Source organism: Lynx rufus, unplaced genomic scaffold, assembly GCF_022079265.1.
Source record: "Lynx rufus isolate CCGP_SWC_20201006 ecotype Redwood Valley unplaced genomic scaffold, mLynRuf1.p SCAF_5, whole genome shotgun sequence".
Lineage (NCBI taxonomy): Eukaryota > Metazoa > Chordata > Mammalia > Carnivora > Felidae > Lynx > Lynx rufus.
Window position 1 is genome coordinate 148,148,211 of NW_025814867.1, and position 19,299 is coordinate 148,167,509.

The 19,299-nt window shown below is 49.7% G+C and overlaps 2 protein-coding genes across 2 annotated transcripts; both read left to right on the plus strand.

The window, feature by feature from the left end:
* Window positions 1–1,457: 1,457 nt before the first annotated feature.
* On the plus strand, window positions 1,458–1,829 carry KCNE2 (potassium voltage-gated channel subfamily E regulatory subunit 2). The gene has a single exon (XM_047098794.1). It carries the CDS (start codon window positions 1,458–1,460, stop codon window positions 1,827–1,829), a length of 372 nt encoding a protein of 123 aa, XP_046954750.1.
* Window positions 1,830–6,320: 4,491 nt separating this feature from the next.
* SMIM11 (small integral membrane protein 11) lies at window positions 6,321–18,507 on the plus strand. The gene is made up of 5 exons (XM_047099557.1): window positions 6,321–6,407; window positions 9,385–9,467; window positions 10,092–10,194; window positions 15,468–15,638; window positions 18,325–18,507. Exons 3-4 carry the CDS (start codon window positions 10,183–10,185, stop codon window positions 15,621–15,623), a joined length of 168 nt encoding a protein of 55 aa, XP_046955513.1. The 5' UTR covers window positions 6,321–6,407; window positions 9,385–9,467; window positions 10,092–10,182; the 3' UTR covers window positions 15,624–15,638; window positions 18,325–18,507.
* Window positions 18,508–19,299: the final 792 nt, after the last annotated feature.

The following is a 19,299-nucleotide window of genomic DNA, read 5'->3' on the forward strand; positions in this document are numbered from 1 at the left end:
ATGAGATCACGACCTAAGCAGAAATCAAGAGCTGGACGCTTAACCGACCGAGCCCCCCCCCCCCCAGGTGCTCCCGATCCCACTTCCTTCTTAAAAAGAGCACCGTGGTTGCGGTGCAGGGCAGGGAGGGACAGATATGCCCCAGGAAACTGTTCGGGGGGGGGGGGGTGGTTGCACCGCATGGTGTCATCCAGGTGAGAGGTGTTGGTGGCTGGACAGCGCCAGTGAGGATGGAGAGGAGAGCCGGACTTGGGGCATACGAATGATCTCTCAGGTCGTCGTGTTGTGCCACTTACCTAAGATGTTTCTTTCAAATGTGGATGGACACACTCCGCCCTGGGGCATACTTGGAAAAAGCCCACAGCGGAGACAAAGGGGATGGAGCAGACTGCAAGGTCAATGCCCCTTGCAATCCTCTGCCCCATGATTCTCTGCACACACGGATCAGACATGAGTCATTGCTTCGTTCAGCTGATGTCTGTTGAACGCCTGTTATGAACGACGCATTATGCTAGGCATCGTGAGGCGACTGGTCTTTTTAAACATTCTTTTTTTTTTTTTTAACGTTTATTTATTTTTGAGAGAGAGACAGACAGAGCATGAACGGGGGAGGGTCAGAGACAGAGGGAGACACAGAATTTGAAACAGGCTCCAGGCTCTGAGCGGTCAGCACAGAGCCCGACGCGGGGCTCGAACTCACAGACTGTGAGATCATGACCTGAGCCAAAGTCGGACGCTTAACCGACTGAGCCACCCAGGTGCCCCGCGACTGGTCTTTTTAAAAACAAAGTAGGGTGAGGTGCTTGAGGAGAATTTGGAACGTGAACAAAGTATAAAGCGTGGCGGGGGGGGGGGGGATGTTAAGTATACTACCCACTGTTAACATCACTGTTAACATTTTGAACTCGTCATTTCCAGTCTTTTTTCCATTTTCATTTGTATGTTTATACTTACCTACATATGTAAATTGGGGTACTATATACAGTTTTATGTCCTCCAGCCAGCTTTTTAAAAAGTGTTTATTTTGAGAGAGAGAGAGAGAGAGAGATACAAAGCGAGCAGGGGAAAGGCAGACAGAGAGAATCTCAAACAGGTTCTACACCGCCAGCACGGAGCCCGACTCGGGGCTTGAACTCCTGAACCGTGAGATCATGACCTGAGCGGAAATTAAGAGTTAGACACTTAACCGACTGAGCCACCCAGGCGCCCTCCCATCAGACTTCTGTTGGAAGGTGTCACGCATGCAAAAAACACATAAACTGCATATGCAAAGCTTAAAGAATAATTTTTTAAAAATATGCACTCAATCAATCACCAGCCAGGTAAAGAAGAAATTATATTACCTCCCCCTTTGTATTCACCCCTCCTTATCCCTTAAAGTAGGCAAATGCAGAAAGAATCAGTGTTCTTAACCTTGGCCATCTGTTTCATTATTTAAATTGCAGCGGGAGGGAGACATGCCGGCCCTGTCCAATCTGACGCAGACGCTGGAAGATGTCTTCAGAAGGATTTTTATTACTTATATGGACAACTGGCGCAGGAACACGACAGCTGAGCAAGAGGCCCTGCAAGCCAAGCTTGATGCTGAGAACTTCTACTATGTCATCTTGTACCTCATGGTGATGATCGGCATGTTCTCCTTCATCATTGTCGCCATCCTGGTGAGCACGGTGAAATCCAAGCGACGAGAGCACTCCAACGACCCCTACCACCAGTACATCGTGGAAGATTGGCAAGAGAAGTACAAGAGTCAAATTTTGAATCTAGAAGAATCAAAGACCACCATCCACGAGAACCTCGGGGCGGCGGGGTTCAATATGGCTCCTTGATGAGGAGGAAAGGCGTCAAGCCAACAGCGGATACCTGGATGTGAAGAGACACCTGTGCCGTGGAGCAAATCCAAGTTGTCACTGCTTAGACGACACTAAGCTCCTTGCTTTCTGTTGAGAATTTTCATGGAGACCCTGTGGCAACTCAACTAAGACGACAATGGTAACCTCAGTGTGATTTAGACTTGCTCATCAGAGCCGTGTTTTATGCTGAAGATCCCTTTTACTTTCTGTGCACCATAAATGTCACTTTAGTCAATGTCAAATTTGACACATTTTGTCGAGTGAGTGGAAATAAAGTCAAGTTTGAAGGACAGCGCCTGTGTGCTAGCGGCGAGGCGCGGGGGAGGAGGGGGAGGCAGGTACCAACAAGTCACTGAACTGTCTTCCTCATGAAACAGTATTTTGTATGTGATGAATTCGCTCTATAAATAACCCAGATGTATTGCGCAGAGGCTGTGGTTCAAAAATGTGTCACCTGCTCACTGGCTTGACATCAGAGCGTTTATTTATTCATTCATGAATGTCAAGTCTGAAGTGATGAATGAACAGAATCACCAGGTGACTTTACGTATATTGTTTTCCCGGCATCTGGCTTACTGGGAAGTCTGTCGACAGAACAAACATTTCACGAGGGCAAATCGCCCACAACAGAGAAGTAGCATCTTTAAGAAGTGCCCAGTGCAACAGAAACATATTTTTAAATTAACATTTAAAGTTTTATGGAAAACTAACCCTTTAAAGTTCTTGTTATTATAGAAAAGGATCATGAAAAGTTGTAACATCACTTTATAAATAGCATATTCTTTTCAGTCACTTGATTTTCTTCCATTTACAATGATTTTCATTTGTGTTTCAAGAGACTAACGGTACAGAAGGTGTCTGAATTACTGATGTCTGTTGAAAAGCTAGACAGTTCACTCCATCTAGACATTGCATTAGAGATGCAATCCACACATTAGGTGATTTCATCTACTAATTAAGCCAAGCGATATTTAACACCTGTCTATCTACTCAGGCCACTGGCGTAGACCCCAGGAGTGTAGAGATGATTGAGACTCCCTGAGCTGGAGTGACCCGCTCATTAGAGCGAGTCAGGTACGTAAACCTCATGAGGACAACTTGACAGGTTATGAAGGAGGTCAACACAGAGTGGGCAGAGCTAGAGCAGGGACAGGATGAGGACCTAACTCGGGTTAAGGTGTATTCTCTGAGAGTAGCTGAGAGGAGGAAGTCAAAGCCAAGACGGGTGTATGGGGTTATTGCTTCGTACCTCCCAGCTTCCCTCTCTTCTTCCCTATCTCCCCATCTTCTCAGCCAAGGCACAGCAATTGTCAGGAGGGCCTCAAGTCTCAGGACTCTAGGGGCGCCTGGGTGGCTCAGTCGGTTAAGCGGCCAGCTCTTGATTTTGGCTCAGGTCATGATCTCAAGGTTCGTGAGTTCGAGCCCCACGTTGGGCTTCCCACTGACGGTATGGAGCCTGCTTGGGATTCTCTGTCTCCCTCTCTCTGCCCCTCCCCTGTTCATGCACACTCACTCTCTCTCGTTCTCTCTCTTTCAAGGTAAAATAAATGAACATTAAAAAACAACAAATAGGGGCGCCTGGGTGGCTCAGTTGGTTAAGCGTCCCGCGTCAGCTCAGGTCACGATCTCGTGGTTCATGAGTTCGAGCCCCGCATTGGGCTCAGTGCTGACAGCTCAGAGCCTGGAACCTGCTTCAGATTCTGCGTCTCCCCGTCTCTCTGCCCCTCCTCTGCTCTCTCTCTCTCTCTTTCTCTCAAAAATAAACATTTAAAATAATGAATAAATAAATAAATAAATAAAATAGATGATAAGTAAATCAAATCTTAAAAAGCAAAAAGTCTCAGGGTTCCAAGACAAAATTCAAAAAAAGAATCCCTTCTTCAAGGCTTGTAGGATGTCTTCTGTCGCCTACAAGGATTGTATCTCCAGAGGGAGGTGTCTACGAGATATTTGTTCCTTAGAAACAAATGTGCAATTATGCTAACATAAGCATTACAACAGTATCATGAAAATCCACTGATACTCACATGTGACCAGAGTGGCCTCCTTCCTCAAATCATGAATCCAGAAACGCTATTGCACACAGAACGTTCATCCCGGTGTGCCCAGAGAAGCAGCCCCGGCTACCAAATCCTGGCCTTGGGTCGGGATCCAGACAGAGACCCAAGGTTTCTACCAGGTGACAAAGACCATCTCCTTCACTAACCTCTGGTCGGTCTCTTCCGAGCCAGCAAGCAGGTCTCGGCCTTGGCCTGTAAATACTGTAGAGACTTGGTACAAGTGATTTCGTCCCCCTCTTCACACTAAGAGACTTGAACAAACATTAGCACAGCTTCTAACAGCTCAAGGCCTCATCCCTAAGAGGACCCCAGCTCCATTTAGAGTGTCTGCCTGAGAAAACTCAACAGGCTGCTGGGAAAATTCACTGTTGGTTCCAGCCCAAACCTGGAGATTGGCAGATCAGCTCCCTGAATCCCCTCTGAGAGCAGTTAGAAAACGTGGAATTAGAAATCTTTTCTCTCCTGCTTTGAGATACAAACCTTTCACCAGCCAGCACTGCCTTGTCTCTTTGAAACGCCAACACTCAAGGAGGGAACCCTTCCCACCCAGTGGCTACCTTGCTCTAACGTGCACCACTCTCTCTGGTCATAAAGACAGAAGCTTCTCTTTCAGGTAAGTCAAGTCAGACCCACTAATGCCCTGGTTTTTGTAAATTTCCACTTCCCCGATTCTGCTCAACTGACCCCACTCCCCCACTCTCCCCCTAAGGTGCCCAGTTCCCACTCCATAAATCCAAGTTGACTTTGGTTCATCCTGGACCCTCTTCTCTGTTGCAATAGTTACTGAAGGAAGTCTATCCTTCATGCTTTAACTAGTGTCTGGCTTCATCTTTGACACAGGAAACCAAATTGAGGGAAAGAAATGTAGATTTCTGGAAGAAAGTGCATTTTATTATCATCACTGAAAGGACAGCTGGTGACATAGATGGCTATCGGCCAGCTTTCCTTTTGGGGGATGGGGGAAATGCCCAATCTTCAGAAGCATGTTGGGTAGAGAGCTGTTGGAACCACTTGCCTGTCTGCCACTTCGACATTAATCCCCCAAATCCTAGGCTTTCCACTTTCAACTCGGCAACTAAAGATGCCCCTTCAAACAACTTGTTTTTCTTTTCTACCCCGTTCGCTGTTCGAGCTCCAGCTGCTTGGATTCCTGGCTCCATATGACCTGAGCGCCTCTTAACTTCTTCCAAGAGTTCAGAAGTGGTTTGAAAACGAGCCCATGGGGGGCGCCTGGGTGGCGCAGTCGGTTAAGCGTCCGACTTCAGCCAGGTCACGATCTCGCAGTCCGGGAGTTCGAGCCCCGCGTCAGGCTCTGGGCGGATGGCTCGGAGCCTGGAGCCTGCTTCCGATTCTGTGTCTCCCCCTCTCTCTGCCCCTCCCCCGTTCATGCTCTGTCTCTCTCTGTCCCAAAAATAAATAAAAACGTTGAAAAAAAAATTAATGAAAACGAGCCCATGGGAGTTGCTGCCCCTACGGTCTACATCCAGACTACTGAGAGTCAGGGTCCCAGCTCCGGCACTTGCGGGCTTTAAGACCCTGGACAAATTAATCTCTCTGTGCGTCCCTTTCCTCATCTGCGAGTTAGTTGTATGATGTCCGGTTATAGGCTCGTTACGAGACTTCAGTGAGACAAGAAGCCTCACAGTGCTCAGAACAAAACTAGTTTTGTTACTTTCTATAGGAAAACTTCGCTGGTCAGCCGAACCAAACCCTCCACCCCTCACTGTCCTTGTCCTCTGCAGGCCTAACACCTTGTGCGTCATCACCACAAAATGTCATAATGGGATTTGGAGTCAGACCTCCTCCTGGGTTCGAATCTAAATTCTGTCCCTGCAGTTCGCGGGTGTTGTTCTTGCGCCAGCCGCTTACTCTCCCCTTGCTCGGCTCCTTAATCCACAGAAGGGTGAGCCGAGCACGGAGAAAGAGCTCCGTGCACCTTCCCTGAGGTCACCCTTGCATTTATCTGGGGTCCGGCTTGCGCGCTCCCGCGGGGCCGGGGCTGAGCGTGCCCGAGCGCGTACTTCGCGTCTGGTGAACGAAGGAAGCTGGGACCCCGGTACCCGGGCTACCGCTCTCCCAAAGGAAAATGCACGCATTTTGTCAGAGATGAACGCTATATTTGGAAACTTCTGGGGACCCAAGTATCCTCAGTCGCAGACAGCAGCGGGTAGTATCCAGAGGAAGGGGGACGCCCAGCCCTGCAGCCGTCTACCTCCCCCGGCTCCGGTAAGGTCACAACGGGAACGCGCCGGGACCCAGAGCACCGTGTCCGGCCGTGCCAATCGTGACCCCTGACCCCTGCGCAGCTCCCAGCAGTCCGGTGCGGAGCGTCCCACTGCGCCTGCGTACCGGGCCTACGCCCGCGAATGCGGCCCCGGTCCATTGCGCCGGCGCGCGGAGCGGTGCATGTCGGGACGTGTAGTCCTCCCGCCGCCTTGAGCGAGTGACCGTTCCTGTGCAGGCCCCGGCGCAGGAGCTTCCGCGGCCTGGAGCTGTAAGTGGGTGACATCCGGTCAGCGGGATCCTGACCCGAAGCCCGACAGCTTTTGGGGGGCTCTGGGGAGTCCGGTGGTCGGCCCCGCGTTTGCTGTTCTGTCAGGGATGCCCGCCAGCCGGCCCCCCTGCCGCGCGGCGCCGGCTTCCCGAGTGGGGACCGGGAGGGTGACGGCCGCCGCGGCCCCACCCGCGGAGCGCCCCGGCCTGGCTCTGTCGTCCCGGCGCCGCGGAATCCGCGGATCCGGCGCCGGGGGCTCTGTGTTTAGGCTGGCTCGAGGTCCGGACGGGGCCCAGTTGTTCTGGACGGAGGGTTTGGAGGGATGAGCGAATATTCCGGACACCCTGTTACGTGGATGGGTGGGGGAAGAACGGCCGCCTTTGGCCCTCATCCCCGGGTCTCAGCGGGTTAGGTGTTACTCCCCAAGGGTCGGTTATGGAGGAGCCGAGATCCAGCCTCTCTGGCCCTGGGAACCGCACGTGACCTGGTAGTGGGGCTCAGAGGTCGACGGAGTGATGCCCAGGGTTCACCTGCAACTCCCTCCTCCTCGCACCACCCAACTTCTAATGATTGGGTGAAGAGCTGGGGTGAAAAGGGCAGAGACCGGGAATGCGAACATGTTCCGAAACGTTCTGACACGGCCTAATTAGCGGCTGGAATGAGCGTAGATAGCAGGAGACTGACCACCCTGGAGTTTGTTAGGTGTGCCAAGAAGAAAACGTAGATTCTGGCCAGTATTTTGTCCAGATGGCTTTCATTGTCCTAACCTGAATAAACGGAGAGCTTTTCTGGTTTTTAGGATAAATCTGGCAAAGGAAAAAAAAAATGATAGAAGCAAAGGCTTCTATCTGAGCCACTGTTGTTTTTCAGATTTAAGTTAGCTTGAATGGTGCATAGTTCCGGGGGAAGTCTAAAACCTCCTGCCCTTCACAGTCTTTATGCCTCAACAGTGTCCACGCCTTGTTGGCTTCTGCAGTTCAGCCCTCAGATACCAGCTGCCTTCTGTGGCTAATATTGCATCAGACATACATATGGCAGTGGAGCTAATAGCCTGCTGATATTTTTAGCTGTCTCAGTTCTCATTTGCTGAAGTCCTGCCAGGTGCTACGAAAGTTAGAGTTAGAGCATGCGATTGAAGGGAGAAGAGGAAAGTTATCATTTGGAGGCAGCAGGTAGGAATGAGCCGGATTGATCAGCCCTCTTGTCTCCCACCCGCTCACTGCATCACTCCCACTACTTTTTTTTTGCAGGTTGACTTTAAATATGTTTCCTTCTAAAGAGCTTGAATTTCATCACCCTAGGTATGAAGCCGAGGCAACTGCCAGTAAATTTTCATAGTCAGATTGTGTGATATCAGAGAAAATGGGGACTTAACGAATTCCAGAGTTGCAGAGTTGTTCCTTGGATTCCGATTTTTAAAATGAGAACATTTTGGTTCAGAGAGGTTAATGGCTTGCCCCGGGTCACATGCCTGCCATTGGTGCCACCAAGAATAGAGTCCAGCTCTCCAGTTCTCTTGGTCCCTGCTATCTTGCATTGATTGCATTTTGCCCTGGTTGCCTCTTGTTTATGGTTCTTAAGCTTGGCATGTCCATTAGCAGAAGGAGAGATATTTATCATAACACTAATGGTTGATATTTATTGAAATGTGTTCCATGGACTGAGCATTGTGCTTAGTGTTTATAATCCAATCTCTGAAGAATTTACAAATGAGAGATGCGGGGCTCAGAGAGGCCAAGTGAGTTGTCCAAGGTCACACCAGTAGTAAATGTAATATTTGGTTGCCAGAGGGCCAGACCATTGGGTGTTCTTTTTTTAAGTCAACACTCTTTTTTTTTTTTTTTAATTTCCTTAAATAATCCCTACACCCAGTGTGAGGCTCTAACTCACAATTCCGAGATCAAGAGTCACATGCTTTACCAACTGAGCCAGCCAGGCACCCCATGGGGTGTTCTTTTTAATTTCCTCTCATAAGCTTTTTGGACCTATTTGTTGCCCTTGACCTTGGGAATCAATATCTTACATTAATCCATTAATGCATCTTACATTAATCCATTAATTCTTACATTAATTCTTGTAATTAATTACATTAATACATTAATATGACCGCAGAAAATAAAGGACAGCCAAACTTACCTACTGTATTTGTACACAACTCCGTTAGAGCAAGAGTTGTAAAAATAAAATTTACATAACCCTAAACATTGTTCAATTACAACATGGCTAAGCCCTGAGATTATCAGAGATTACTGAAAGTGAAAATTCTAGCAACAGGTCATAGGAACGTGTTTCTCCAGTGCAAGTCAGAATCTCCTGCTACTTGAGGACAAACAGGCCATTTATCCATGAAGAAAACGAGCACCTTCAATCACGTCATCCCATTTAAAGAGATTTATGGTGTACGTTCCTATCATGAACTTATCTGGCTTTGAAAGAAGTCATGGGGAAAACTCGGTTATCTTGTGCCAACCACCAGCCTGTTTTCCAGATACTATGACCTTGAATCGATGAGGTATGAATTTTCTATACTTACATGCTTTTGTAAGTAAAAGTTTTAATAAAACACTTTCCCCGAAGTTCATTTTAGTATCCCCATTCTAAAGGCCTGACCTTTTCTTGTGCCTTTTCTCCATTCTAAGTACATTTAAAGGCAAGCGTCCCCATGATTTTTGAATTTGCAAAGCTTTCTGCCTATATCAGGGTAAGACTCTGGAGCCACATTGGATGGGTTCAAATCCCAGTCCCTGTGCGACCCTGGACGCGTTACATAAACTTTGTTGCCTCATCTCTGACCCGGAACAATAAATCTCTCTCCGGGGCGCGTGTGAAAACTAAATGAGTTTGCACAGCTAATGTGCCGTAGTGCAGCCGGGCACAGTGACGTGAAGCTCTGAGTATACTGTAAGTTGCCAAATTTCAGAAAAAAGTCAGGGCCCTAGAGCCCATCTGGTTGACGCCCCCCTTTCTTCATTTACAGATGGGACCAAGGCCCCGGGAGGGAAGTCACTTACCAGAGTGCGTGGGTTCTTCATCCAGAACTCAAGTCTTCTGACTCTTGGGGTACGTGCCGTAGCATAAGAATAATGACAGACAAGGCCTTGGAGCAGATGCTGTGCTCCAGCTGTGTCCCCTGACCTGTCATTTCCTGCTGCTTCCTCACATTTTAGATGAGATTCTAGATAGGAATTACTTCCTGAGGACAGTTTTTTTCCGTATCATTTACTCCCCTCCAGATATTTTTTAAAAACCAAGATGAGCTTAACACTCAGAGGACTTGAAAAAAGAGAGGCACTCATCCGCCGGCCAGCTCTTTGCTCAGGACAGGAGGTGGGTGGAGAAGACTTGGGAGCTCTTCTGTCCACAGATGCGTGGCGGGGGGGAGCACCTGTCCCCTCAGGCACAACACTGCCACCGCTGCTCGGGGCTGTGCCCCCAGCCCCGGCAAAAAACAGCCACGGAGACCTTTCTGCTCACCAAGAGCCAAGCCCGTCTTCCTCCCTGAGCCGGGCCATCTGCTTTCCACCAGGCTCTGGGTCCCCTGCTGGCCCCCCCCCCGCCGAACCCTCCTCTCTGTGGGGCTTGCTATCTTTGCTCATGTGCCCTTTCTCTCCATCAAAGGGAAGGCTTCCTAAGGTAGACTGATCTGGAAAACCCAAAGTGACCTGTTTCTTCTCTCCCCGCCAGAACAGCAAGACCTGACCTCCCAGTTCCTCTCTCCATGTGCTTGTCTGAGCAGGCCCACGTTGACCAGGAGTGACTTCGCAATTGGCCCAGCATGAACTGGAAGGTGAGTATGCTTTGAATTTATATGTTGTGGCTTGGTTTTTTCTTTCTCCTCATTGTAAAAAGTGAGAGTAGGGGGCACCAGGGTGGCTCAGTTGGTTAAGCATCCGATTTCAGCTCAGGTCATGATCTCGCAGCTCGTGAGTTTGAACCCCATGTCGGGTTCTGTGCTGACAGCTCGGAGCCTGGAGCCTGCTTCGGATTCTGTGACTCCCTCTCTCTGCCCCTCCCCTGCTCATGCTCTGTCTCTCTCTCTCTCTCTCTCTCTCTCTCCCACCCAAAAATAAACATTAAAAAAAAACTTTTTTTTTTTAAATTGAGAGTAACAGTGCTGTAGAGGTGGGTTGATTAAAAAGAAAAAATGAATTAAAGCAGGAATCATAATACTATTTAATATTTAATTTTAAGTTAAAACATATAAAAGTTCATTTAGTCACCAGACTTTTGGAGGGGGGTTAGGCCCTTTCTTTGAGCGGGGGTACACTGACTTCAGATCTGCCCCACTTTTCTTGCAAAAACCATGCCTGTAAAGTTTTACCTACAGTTTCACATTTTGGTTTCTTTCAAGTGGGTTAATATGTTATGAAACAACCTACATACAAAATCTTTCCAGATTTTTATGTCGTCTTCCCTAATCTTTTACATTTGTGTTGCCAACAGCACTGGTTTTTTTGTGTTTTTTTTTTCAACTCAAACTCGAAAATGCATCGAAAGCATTTGATTTACTTCTCATGGAAACAAGTTTTTTCTTTATACAATATGGCCATATTTCACTAAGTGTTGTGTTTAGAAAAATTACCTACGATAACATCAAGTACAACTTAAACTAGTTGGGGAATAAACATAGCTGTCCTCTGCAGAACAGATTCAGCAGATGAGAGCACAGGGCCAAGGGCAGAATCCTGCTGGGCATTCAGCGGGCTGTGGGCCGCAGCCAGCAGGTTTTACAGAGGGAAGGAGACTCATCGCACCAAATCCCCAAAGTGGGTGGGGTGTGGTAGCTGTCGGTTTAGAGAGCAGCCACCAAAATAGATCATATTGTAGATTCTTTGAAAGTATGATATCCAGCAAAAATCGTGTTGTCTTCACCGTCTAGAGATGGCTACTGTTAACAATTTGGGTGTGTTTTCTTCCAGTGTTTTGTCCGTATTTGTAAGTGTAGCGTGTGTATTTTCAAACTTAGGATCTCACTGTGTATTTTTGCAATTATGAGCATTTGCTTGTTCAAAACATCCACCAGCTTTCCATTGCAAGGCTCCCTGGGAAGGTGTGGAAGGCAGGACCAGGGGGGGCTAGGAGACAGAGAACCCCTCTGCTTCCCCAGCTCTTTGGGGCAAAGGTTTGGGGGGGACCATGCAGAAGGACGGACCATGGGGACTTTTCTCCAGGACAAGCCTGGTTGAATTTAAGAGGCAGAGTGTGGACTTCTTGAAGGGGTTGAAAATGTTGGAGCGTTTGTTTAGCAAATATTGGGATTCCAGAACTCACCGTGGAAAGGCTGGGAAGGAAAGACGAGGCAGCAAGGAGATACAAGGGGAAGAAGCAGAAAACGGCGTGGGGTGGGATTTAGGGAAGGGCCTGTCCTCTCTGTGGTGGCCACAGTCAGTGGGGACAAGAGGCAGTAACTGTTACTGAAGGCTTGCTGAGGACTTGTTAAAACACAGACGGTGTTAAAACACACACCCGCCAAAGTTCCTGATCACTTAGTCTGGGGCTACCACTGGTCTAAGGCAGGGCGCAGAGAACGTTCTTAATCGTAGAATGATGGACAACCCACTTGACCACCCAGGCCAATCCCGCTGGTGACAGAAGGCGTTCTTTCTTATGTCAGGGACAGAATCTGCCCAAACCTTTCCAACTTCGAGCAGACACATAGCTCTGTGGTTGCCTGGGAACCACCTCATGTTTAAGAGGGGGCCCTTCCCTGTACTGCCGGGAAGAAGTGGCCTCTCTTTGCACCTGACTGCATGAGGCCCTGGAAGGCAGCAGGATTATGTAGCCCACGGTACATCCTGTCGGCTTCCCTTTCTGGCTCAGGGGGCCTGTGGCATCAGTGACAGTCAATATTGCGCATTAGCGACAGTATTTGCTAATTATTCAAAAAATGAGCCACTCTCATTACCCAAGATTTGGGGATTTATTTTAAAAAGTTGGTATGGGGCGCCTGGGTGGCTCAGTCGGTTAAGCATCCGACTTCGGCTCAGGTCGTGATCTCTGAGTACGTGAGCTCGAGCCTCGCGTTGGGCCCGCTGCTCTCCGTGCAGAACTTGCTTGGGATTCTCACTCTCTCCTCTCTTGCTGCCCCTCTCCCACTCCTACTTTCTCTCTCTCTCTCAAAATAAATAAATAGACCTAAAAATTTTTAAAAATTGGCATAGATCTCGCCCACTCCCACAATATTTTATTCACTTACCCCCTTGAAGGTTGGTTGGTTTTGAGACTGAGACAGGGAGAGCCTGGGCGGCTCAGTTGGTTAAAGAGGCTGACTCTTGATTTTGACTCAGGTTACGATCTCATGGTTCGTGAGATTGAGCCCTGCGTTGGGCTCTTCATGGAGTGTGGAGTCTGCTTGGGGTTCTCTCACCCTCTCTCTCTCTGACCATCCCCCTCCCTCAAAATAAATAAACTCTAAAAAAGTTAAATAAAATGAGGGGTTTGTTAGAAAGAAATCAAAGGCAGACATTTAGCACAACTGAAGCTCAGTCCCCCAGACGGGCAGGAGTGCAGCCCTGAAACCCTTGGCTTTAAGCCTGAAGAAGGGGGGCCCCTGACCTCTGCTGCCGCCTCTCTGCCCCCCTTCCCGGTCCTGAAACCCCTGCCTCGCGCTGCCTCCTCTCCACTACCTTTAGAAAGAAAGTAAGTACCCACACCACTTGCCTCTGTCCATTTGTTGATGTATTCCCAATTCAGTGTATTTTCTAACTTCCCGTTGAGCTCTACATTTCCCGTCACTGGTAAAGCCGTTTGATGTTTAGATCACAGGGAACCGTGGGCTGTGATGTGGGCTCCGTCATAGTAGGATTCCACGGGCTCAGCCATGGAGATGGGGAGAACTGGAGGGGTGACTTTCCCATGTGGATTAGTGCTCTGTTGGCCTAGATCAACCCCATGAACATAAAAGGGGGTTTCCGCCTCTGAACTGCTTGATTTTTGCCGCCAAGGAGGTAAAATAAAAGCACATTTAACGCTTTTTTTCTTTCATAGCTGGTTTGTAAGCGTGGCGTCCAGCCTCATCTTGACTGAGAACCTTCAAGAAAATACAGGAATTAGAGGGCTACTGGGGGGAGGTAGCGGAGGTTAGCTCTAAGTCTGAGTGAGGAAGATCCGCATTCCAAGCTGCTTATATTTGTCACGATGAAAAGTTTCACTTCTGCAAAGTTTTCAGTTTTTTCTACTGTTGCTCGAGTGGTCTTTCTCAGTGTGTATGTTGTATTTATTCTTTGCTGTGAAAATGACTTTGTGCTTGGAAACTGCTACCCAGCTGCTCAGTGTTGTTGGGTTCTGACTGTTCTGGTTAAATTAAAACAATTGAAATATTTGGATTCCTCCTTTGGATGTCCGTTCTCTTCCCGCTGTACCACCTTGCCGTCGTCCTCAAATATCCGTAAGTAGCCTGTTAAATAGTTTCAGAGGTAGTGATTCCAGTCGGCTTTAGTAAATTCAGTAGCCCAGACATCGTTTGTTTGTATAATTTAATAGTAAAATTGGTGAGCGTGGGGAGCGGATGATGCATCTTACAGTGTAGTGATAAAGAGAGTTCAGGTTTTGGAGCGGTCTGAGCTCAGTCAGACCCTCACCGTTCCAGCTTTACACTTTCTCAGCCATAAAATTAGGACAGTCTGTCTGCCTCCTGGGACAGGAGCCAGGAGCCCGCCTGCTATGGGAGGAACCTGCAGGGGAGGCTTGTAGTGCCCAGTGAGCTCCCTGTAGGCCTCACTGACGCCACGACATCTAAGCGTGAAATCTATATCTACGTCTAAGCCTGAAGAATTGTAATAAAATTGTGCGAACACATATGTACGTAATTTATGATTTCATTAAGTCCGTTTCCTTGAAACTCGGGAAGCAGGGGAAAGAAGACCGGCATCGAGGTTAGAATATTTCATTCTGACTCTGGCCTCATCGTGAATCGGCTGTGTGACGCAGGCCTCTCCCCGACCATGAGCTTCACTCTCCTTGTTTGTAAGGCAAACGAGTGGTAGACTTAAGTCGTGCTTAAAATCCCTCCCAGCCCTCCCGCTCTGTGAGCATATTGTTCCCGGCTAACTAAAGTTTTCACGGACTCATTCTGTTAGAAGGAGAGACAAATGTGCTTCCTGTAGTAGAATCTAGTAGGACCTCCTTATATGGGAATTGCGTATAATAAGTTATGTTTGGCAGTTTACTGATTTCACTGGAATAAATCCTCCCTAATTAATCCTCTAGAATAAGTGATCACTCAACTAAAGCACACCTTTATTCGGGAAGGAATTTTTACTCACGCGAAAAGCTCACAATTATCATTCAGGTCACGCTAACCGTGTTTATGAAACAAGTATAGTATTTCCCTTGAGACACTGTTGCTCTATGTGCACTAACATCATAACGTACCTACTAGCACAGACAGTAATTCAAATCCATCGTTATTCCCCGGACGCCATTGTGGCCCATGGGTCAGAACTTACCCTCTAACCGGAAACTACGGGAACAGTTACTGAGTAGCTCAGTTTTCATGTTTTGAATTTTACTGTATTTTTATATTTATTGAAGCGCCGATGCTGATGAGTAGCTACAACCAAGAGGAAATCGTAGCCTCCTAGGATCGGAGAATCTAGAGACGGGGTCTGGCCCACCTCCCTTGAGGAGGCAGAAGCTTAGAAGTCAAGCGCCTGACCCAGGTCTCGTGGTCGGTCGGTGGCGGAGCAGAGCTATAGTCCAGGCCCCCCTGCGCCTCCCCCCCCCCCCCCCCCGCCAGCTCCGGCTGCTTTCACTGGACCGCAGTGCCTCCTGGGCAGCAGGGGCCGGGGTGACCGGCCCAGGGCCTGGTCCAGTCGTGGGAGACCACAGTTCTGTCTGCGGCCCGTGGGTGGTTCGCGCACGAAGCCAGCAGCAAGGGGGCGGTGGAGGGCGGAGGGAAAACTAGGCCGCGTCTGTCCTGGTCGCCGGCGTAGCCCCAGCAGCTGGCCTGGTGCCTGTTACGTGATAGGTGTGCGGTAAGGGTTTGCTAAACGAGGGAATGTAACAGAAACGTTCCTTCTCAATCGTAGTACATCTAGAATGCTTGCTTTCTTCTTTAAGGTCCTTGAACACATGCCCTTGCTGCTGTATATCTTGGCAGCAAAAACCTTAATTCTCTGCCTGGCATTTGCTGGAGTCAAAATCTACCAACGGAAAAGATTAGAAGCAAAACTGGAAGCTGAGAAAAAGAAGCAGTCGGAGAAGAAAGATAACTAGAGGGAAAAACCAAAGGTATGGGGACTTTGCTCGTGCAAAATTTACAGCGGACCGGGGTGGGCCGAGGCACAGACATGGGGGTCAGAGAACCCCTCCTCCCTCCAGGCTGAGGGCCGCGTGAGACCCACCTGCTGTCTGATGGGGGGCATCTGTGGGAGGGGAGGTGTGCAGATCCCGGCCCCCTGCACCCTGGGTGCAGATGAGCTAGGTTGTGCCCGCCTCTGCTCGAAGCCTGGGCGCTGCTCCCTTATCCGGGCAGTGGGGCTGAGCAGGTGTTGGGTCGCAGAACTCTTGAGAATTTCCTGAGAGCCGTGGACCTTCTCCCAGCAGAAGCACGCATAGTAGAAACACCTACAGTTGCACATCAAATTGCAGACGGGGACGGGGAGGAGGTGGGGTCACAGGTCTGTGGAGACCCACGCCCATACCTAAGATGAACAAACCCTGCTCGATCTTCAGGAGAAAGTCTGACTCCCAGGAATGGCATAGAAATCCCTTCCCGATGTGTTCTTGCCCCTCCAGTGCTCACTCCCCACACTTCTTCAGGCCACTCCTTGACCGTGGGAGACGCTCTGGCCCCTTGGCCTTGGCTTGTTAGTCCCAGAGGGTCCTTCCCAACAACCTCTTCACGTAAGCGTGAAGTCTTACTCGTCGCGGTAGCCCTGGGCCTGTCACAGCACCCAAGAGGTGCCCAGAGCACATCTGTTGAGTTAAGGCACCAGGAAGTAGTTCTGAAACCCCACCACAGAGTGAACAGACGATGATCAACACCTCCCTTAGTTCTGGTGCACGGATCTGATTTCTTCCATTTATCAGGTTGAATTCTGTGCTGCTCTGAAAATTTGAGGATTCAACTACGGTGGCAGGCGTTTCTAGATCAGCGGTCCCCAAACTTGGCTACTGATCAGAATTGTTGAAAGTGCAGATTTCCAGGCCCCAACCCCCGAGAGATTCCATTACGTGGGTGTAGACATCTGTTCTTTTGAAAAACCATTAAGGGATTCTTCTTTCTTTTTTTTTCTTTCTTAACATACGTGGGTGTATTTTTTATTTAAATTTTAGTTAGTTAACATGCACTGGGGGATTCTTAACACAGCCCTTTCAGCAGCGTGTCGCTCTAGGAGCCACTGGGCCAGCGATCTCCTAACCCCCCTCCACCCGGAGATCCCATGCTTCCGTAAATAGGAATTCCCATAGAGGATTTTTAAAAACCTTTTTTAATGTTGATTTATTTATTTTGAGGGAGAGAGAGAGAGCAGGAGAGGGGCGGAGAAAAAGAGGGAGAGAGAGACTCCCAAGCAGGCTCCGAGCTGTCAGCACAGAGCCTAACACGGGGCTCGATCCCACAAACTGTGAAATCATGACCTGAGCAAAAATCAGCCTCGGATGCTTAACCGGTTGTGCCGCCCAGGTGCCTCCCATAGAGGATCTTTAGGCCTGGGGAGGTGTAGGGGTGCCTGGGTGGCTCTGTCGGTTAAGCGTCAGCCTTCAGCTCGGGTCACAATCTCACACTCCGTGAGTTCAAGCCCCGCGTCGGGCTCTGTGCTGACAGCTCGGAGCCTGGAGCCTGCTTCGGATTCTGGGTCTCCCTCTCTCTCTGCCCCACCCCCGCCCACGCTCTCTCTCTCTCTCTTATTATAAATAAATAAATGTTAAAAGAAAAAAGTTTGGACCTGTGGAGGTTAATGGCACACGACTAGTAATCGTAGCAACACTTACTGAATGACTGTTGTGTGGCTCGCATTTTGCTCAGCATTTCTCAGCTGGCCGGCTTATTGCTTCTGCTGATAGCTCCGCGGGGCCCGTTCAGACTGAGAAAGGGCTGGCCCTCTGCCTCGTGAAGAGCAGAGTCAGGATCGAACCCAGCTCAGCCGGGCCTCACCCCGGCTGCATCACCTTCCCGAGTGCAGGGACGTGCACTGAGAGACTGTGAAGCACAGCGGCTCTCCGGTCCTCACCCCGGGCCCAGAATCCCCTCCTCTGTCATTGCCCCTCACGCCGTCCCTGGCCAGAACCTTGGTTTTTTTGGAAATGGTGTTTTACTGGCTGAAACCCAGGAGTGGGCACTGGGGTGAGGAAAGAGGGAGCATTGCGAAACTAAAACCATCAAGGGAGGGCAGTTCTCTTTGAAATGTGTGGTAGGTTGAATTTCTGTCTCAGGCAGAGTCTAATTTTTTTTTTATGTTTTATTGATTTTTGAGAGCAAGAGAGACAGAGCACGAGCAGGGGGAGGGGCAGAGAGAGAGGGAGACCCAGAATCCGAAGCAGGCTCCAGGCTCCGAGCTGTCAGCACGGAGCCCGACGCGGGACTCGAACTCACAGACCGTGAGATCATGACCTGAGCCGACTGAGCCACCCCGGCCCCCCCAGAGCCCTCATTTCGCGTTAGACCAAGAAGAAGAAGGAAAGATGGGATGTGGGGCCACGAGCGCTTCCCTCCCACCGGCACCCGCAGAGGCCTCAGGGCGCAGGGGCTGCCGCGAGACTGACACTTCATTTTCCTGCCAGCCTCGAACCTGCTTTGAAACCAGGGCAGAAAACCGGGATGTTGAAAATAACACTCTTTTAATAGATAAACTTGCGGTGGTTTCTGTTTGTTACGTTGAACCGGCTGAGCGCCAGGGTCAGCGCTGAGCAGGTCAAACCTCTGTCAGTGTTCAATCAGACATTTCATACCCACCCTTTTTGTCTTCCTTTCTAGAGTTTGCGATTTAAATGTCGGCCTGAGTGGATCCCAGCTGAGAAGGAAGCGGAGACCCTTACTGAATGGGGTGTCGGAGGATAGACTCCCAACCTATAGGTTTAACTTAAAATTGTATGCATTTTTTTATGCCCTTGAAAGAACCAGTATTTTGTTGACTGAAATAAAATACCTTTGTAAAAAGGTTGTCTCTGTCTCTGGAATGAGCCAGAGCATTTCTGTCTCACGCAGACACACACCGCCCCCCACCCCCACCCCCCACCCCCCTCCCGGTGTTGTGAGGGGAGGGAGTTTTGCCAACCTGCACCCCTCCCGGCCTTTCTTGGGATCGCAGGTGCTCTTGACCCAGGACCGGGCGGAGGGAGAAGTGGCGTCTGGGAGCCTCGGCCACGCGCCCTTCCCGGCTCTCCGGCCCTCTGCTGTGCTGCCCTCCCGCACGCTGCCCTGCTCCGGCCCGCCTCCGGCCGTGTTTCCATTGTTGGGTTGGAGGGAGGCCGCACCCCACTTGCCCAAGCCACGTTGGCGCCTCTGCTGACCCAGGAGGGTCCTCGTGGGGAGGGCTGCAGGGTGAGACCCATCGGCCACACTGGGCGGGAGTCTAGGAAGAACTCGCGTCCCCGAGTCCTGCTGTGACAGAGTTAGAAGAGCGGGCCTACTCGGTCCTCTCCCCCCCCCCCCCCCCCCCCCCACCGAGTGCTTGTTGGGATTTGCGATAAGAGACGAAGGGGAGGGATGAACCAGGGAGACTTTCAGGTTTGAGAGAAGCGATACTAAGATTTTTTGACTCAGCACCTCACAGACGGAGATCCCTGCAAAAAGATTCACGACGTCTCACTTCCCTCGATTAGAGAGCGGATCAGGGATGAGAAAGCAGTAACCAAAGCCATACATCTGGGGGAAGGTTTGGTCCCGTTGCTGGTGGCCACGTGGAACATTTGCATGAGTGTGTAATCGACCCTTGAGCCACGGAGGTTT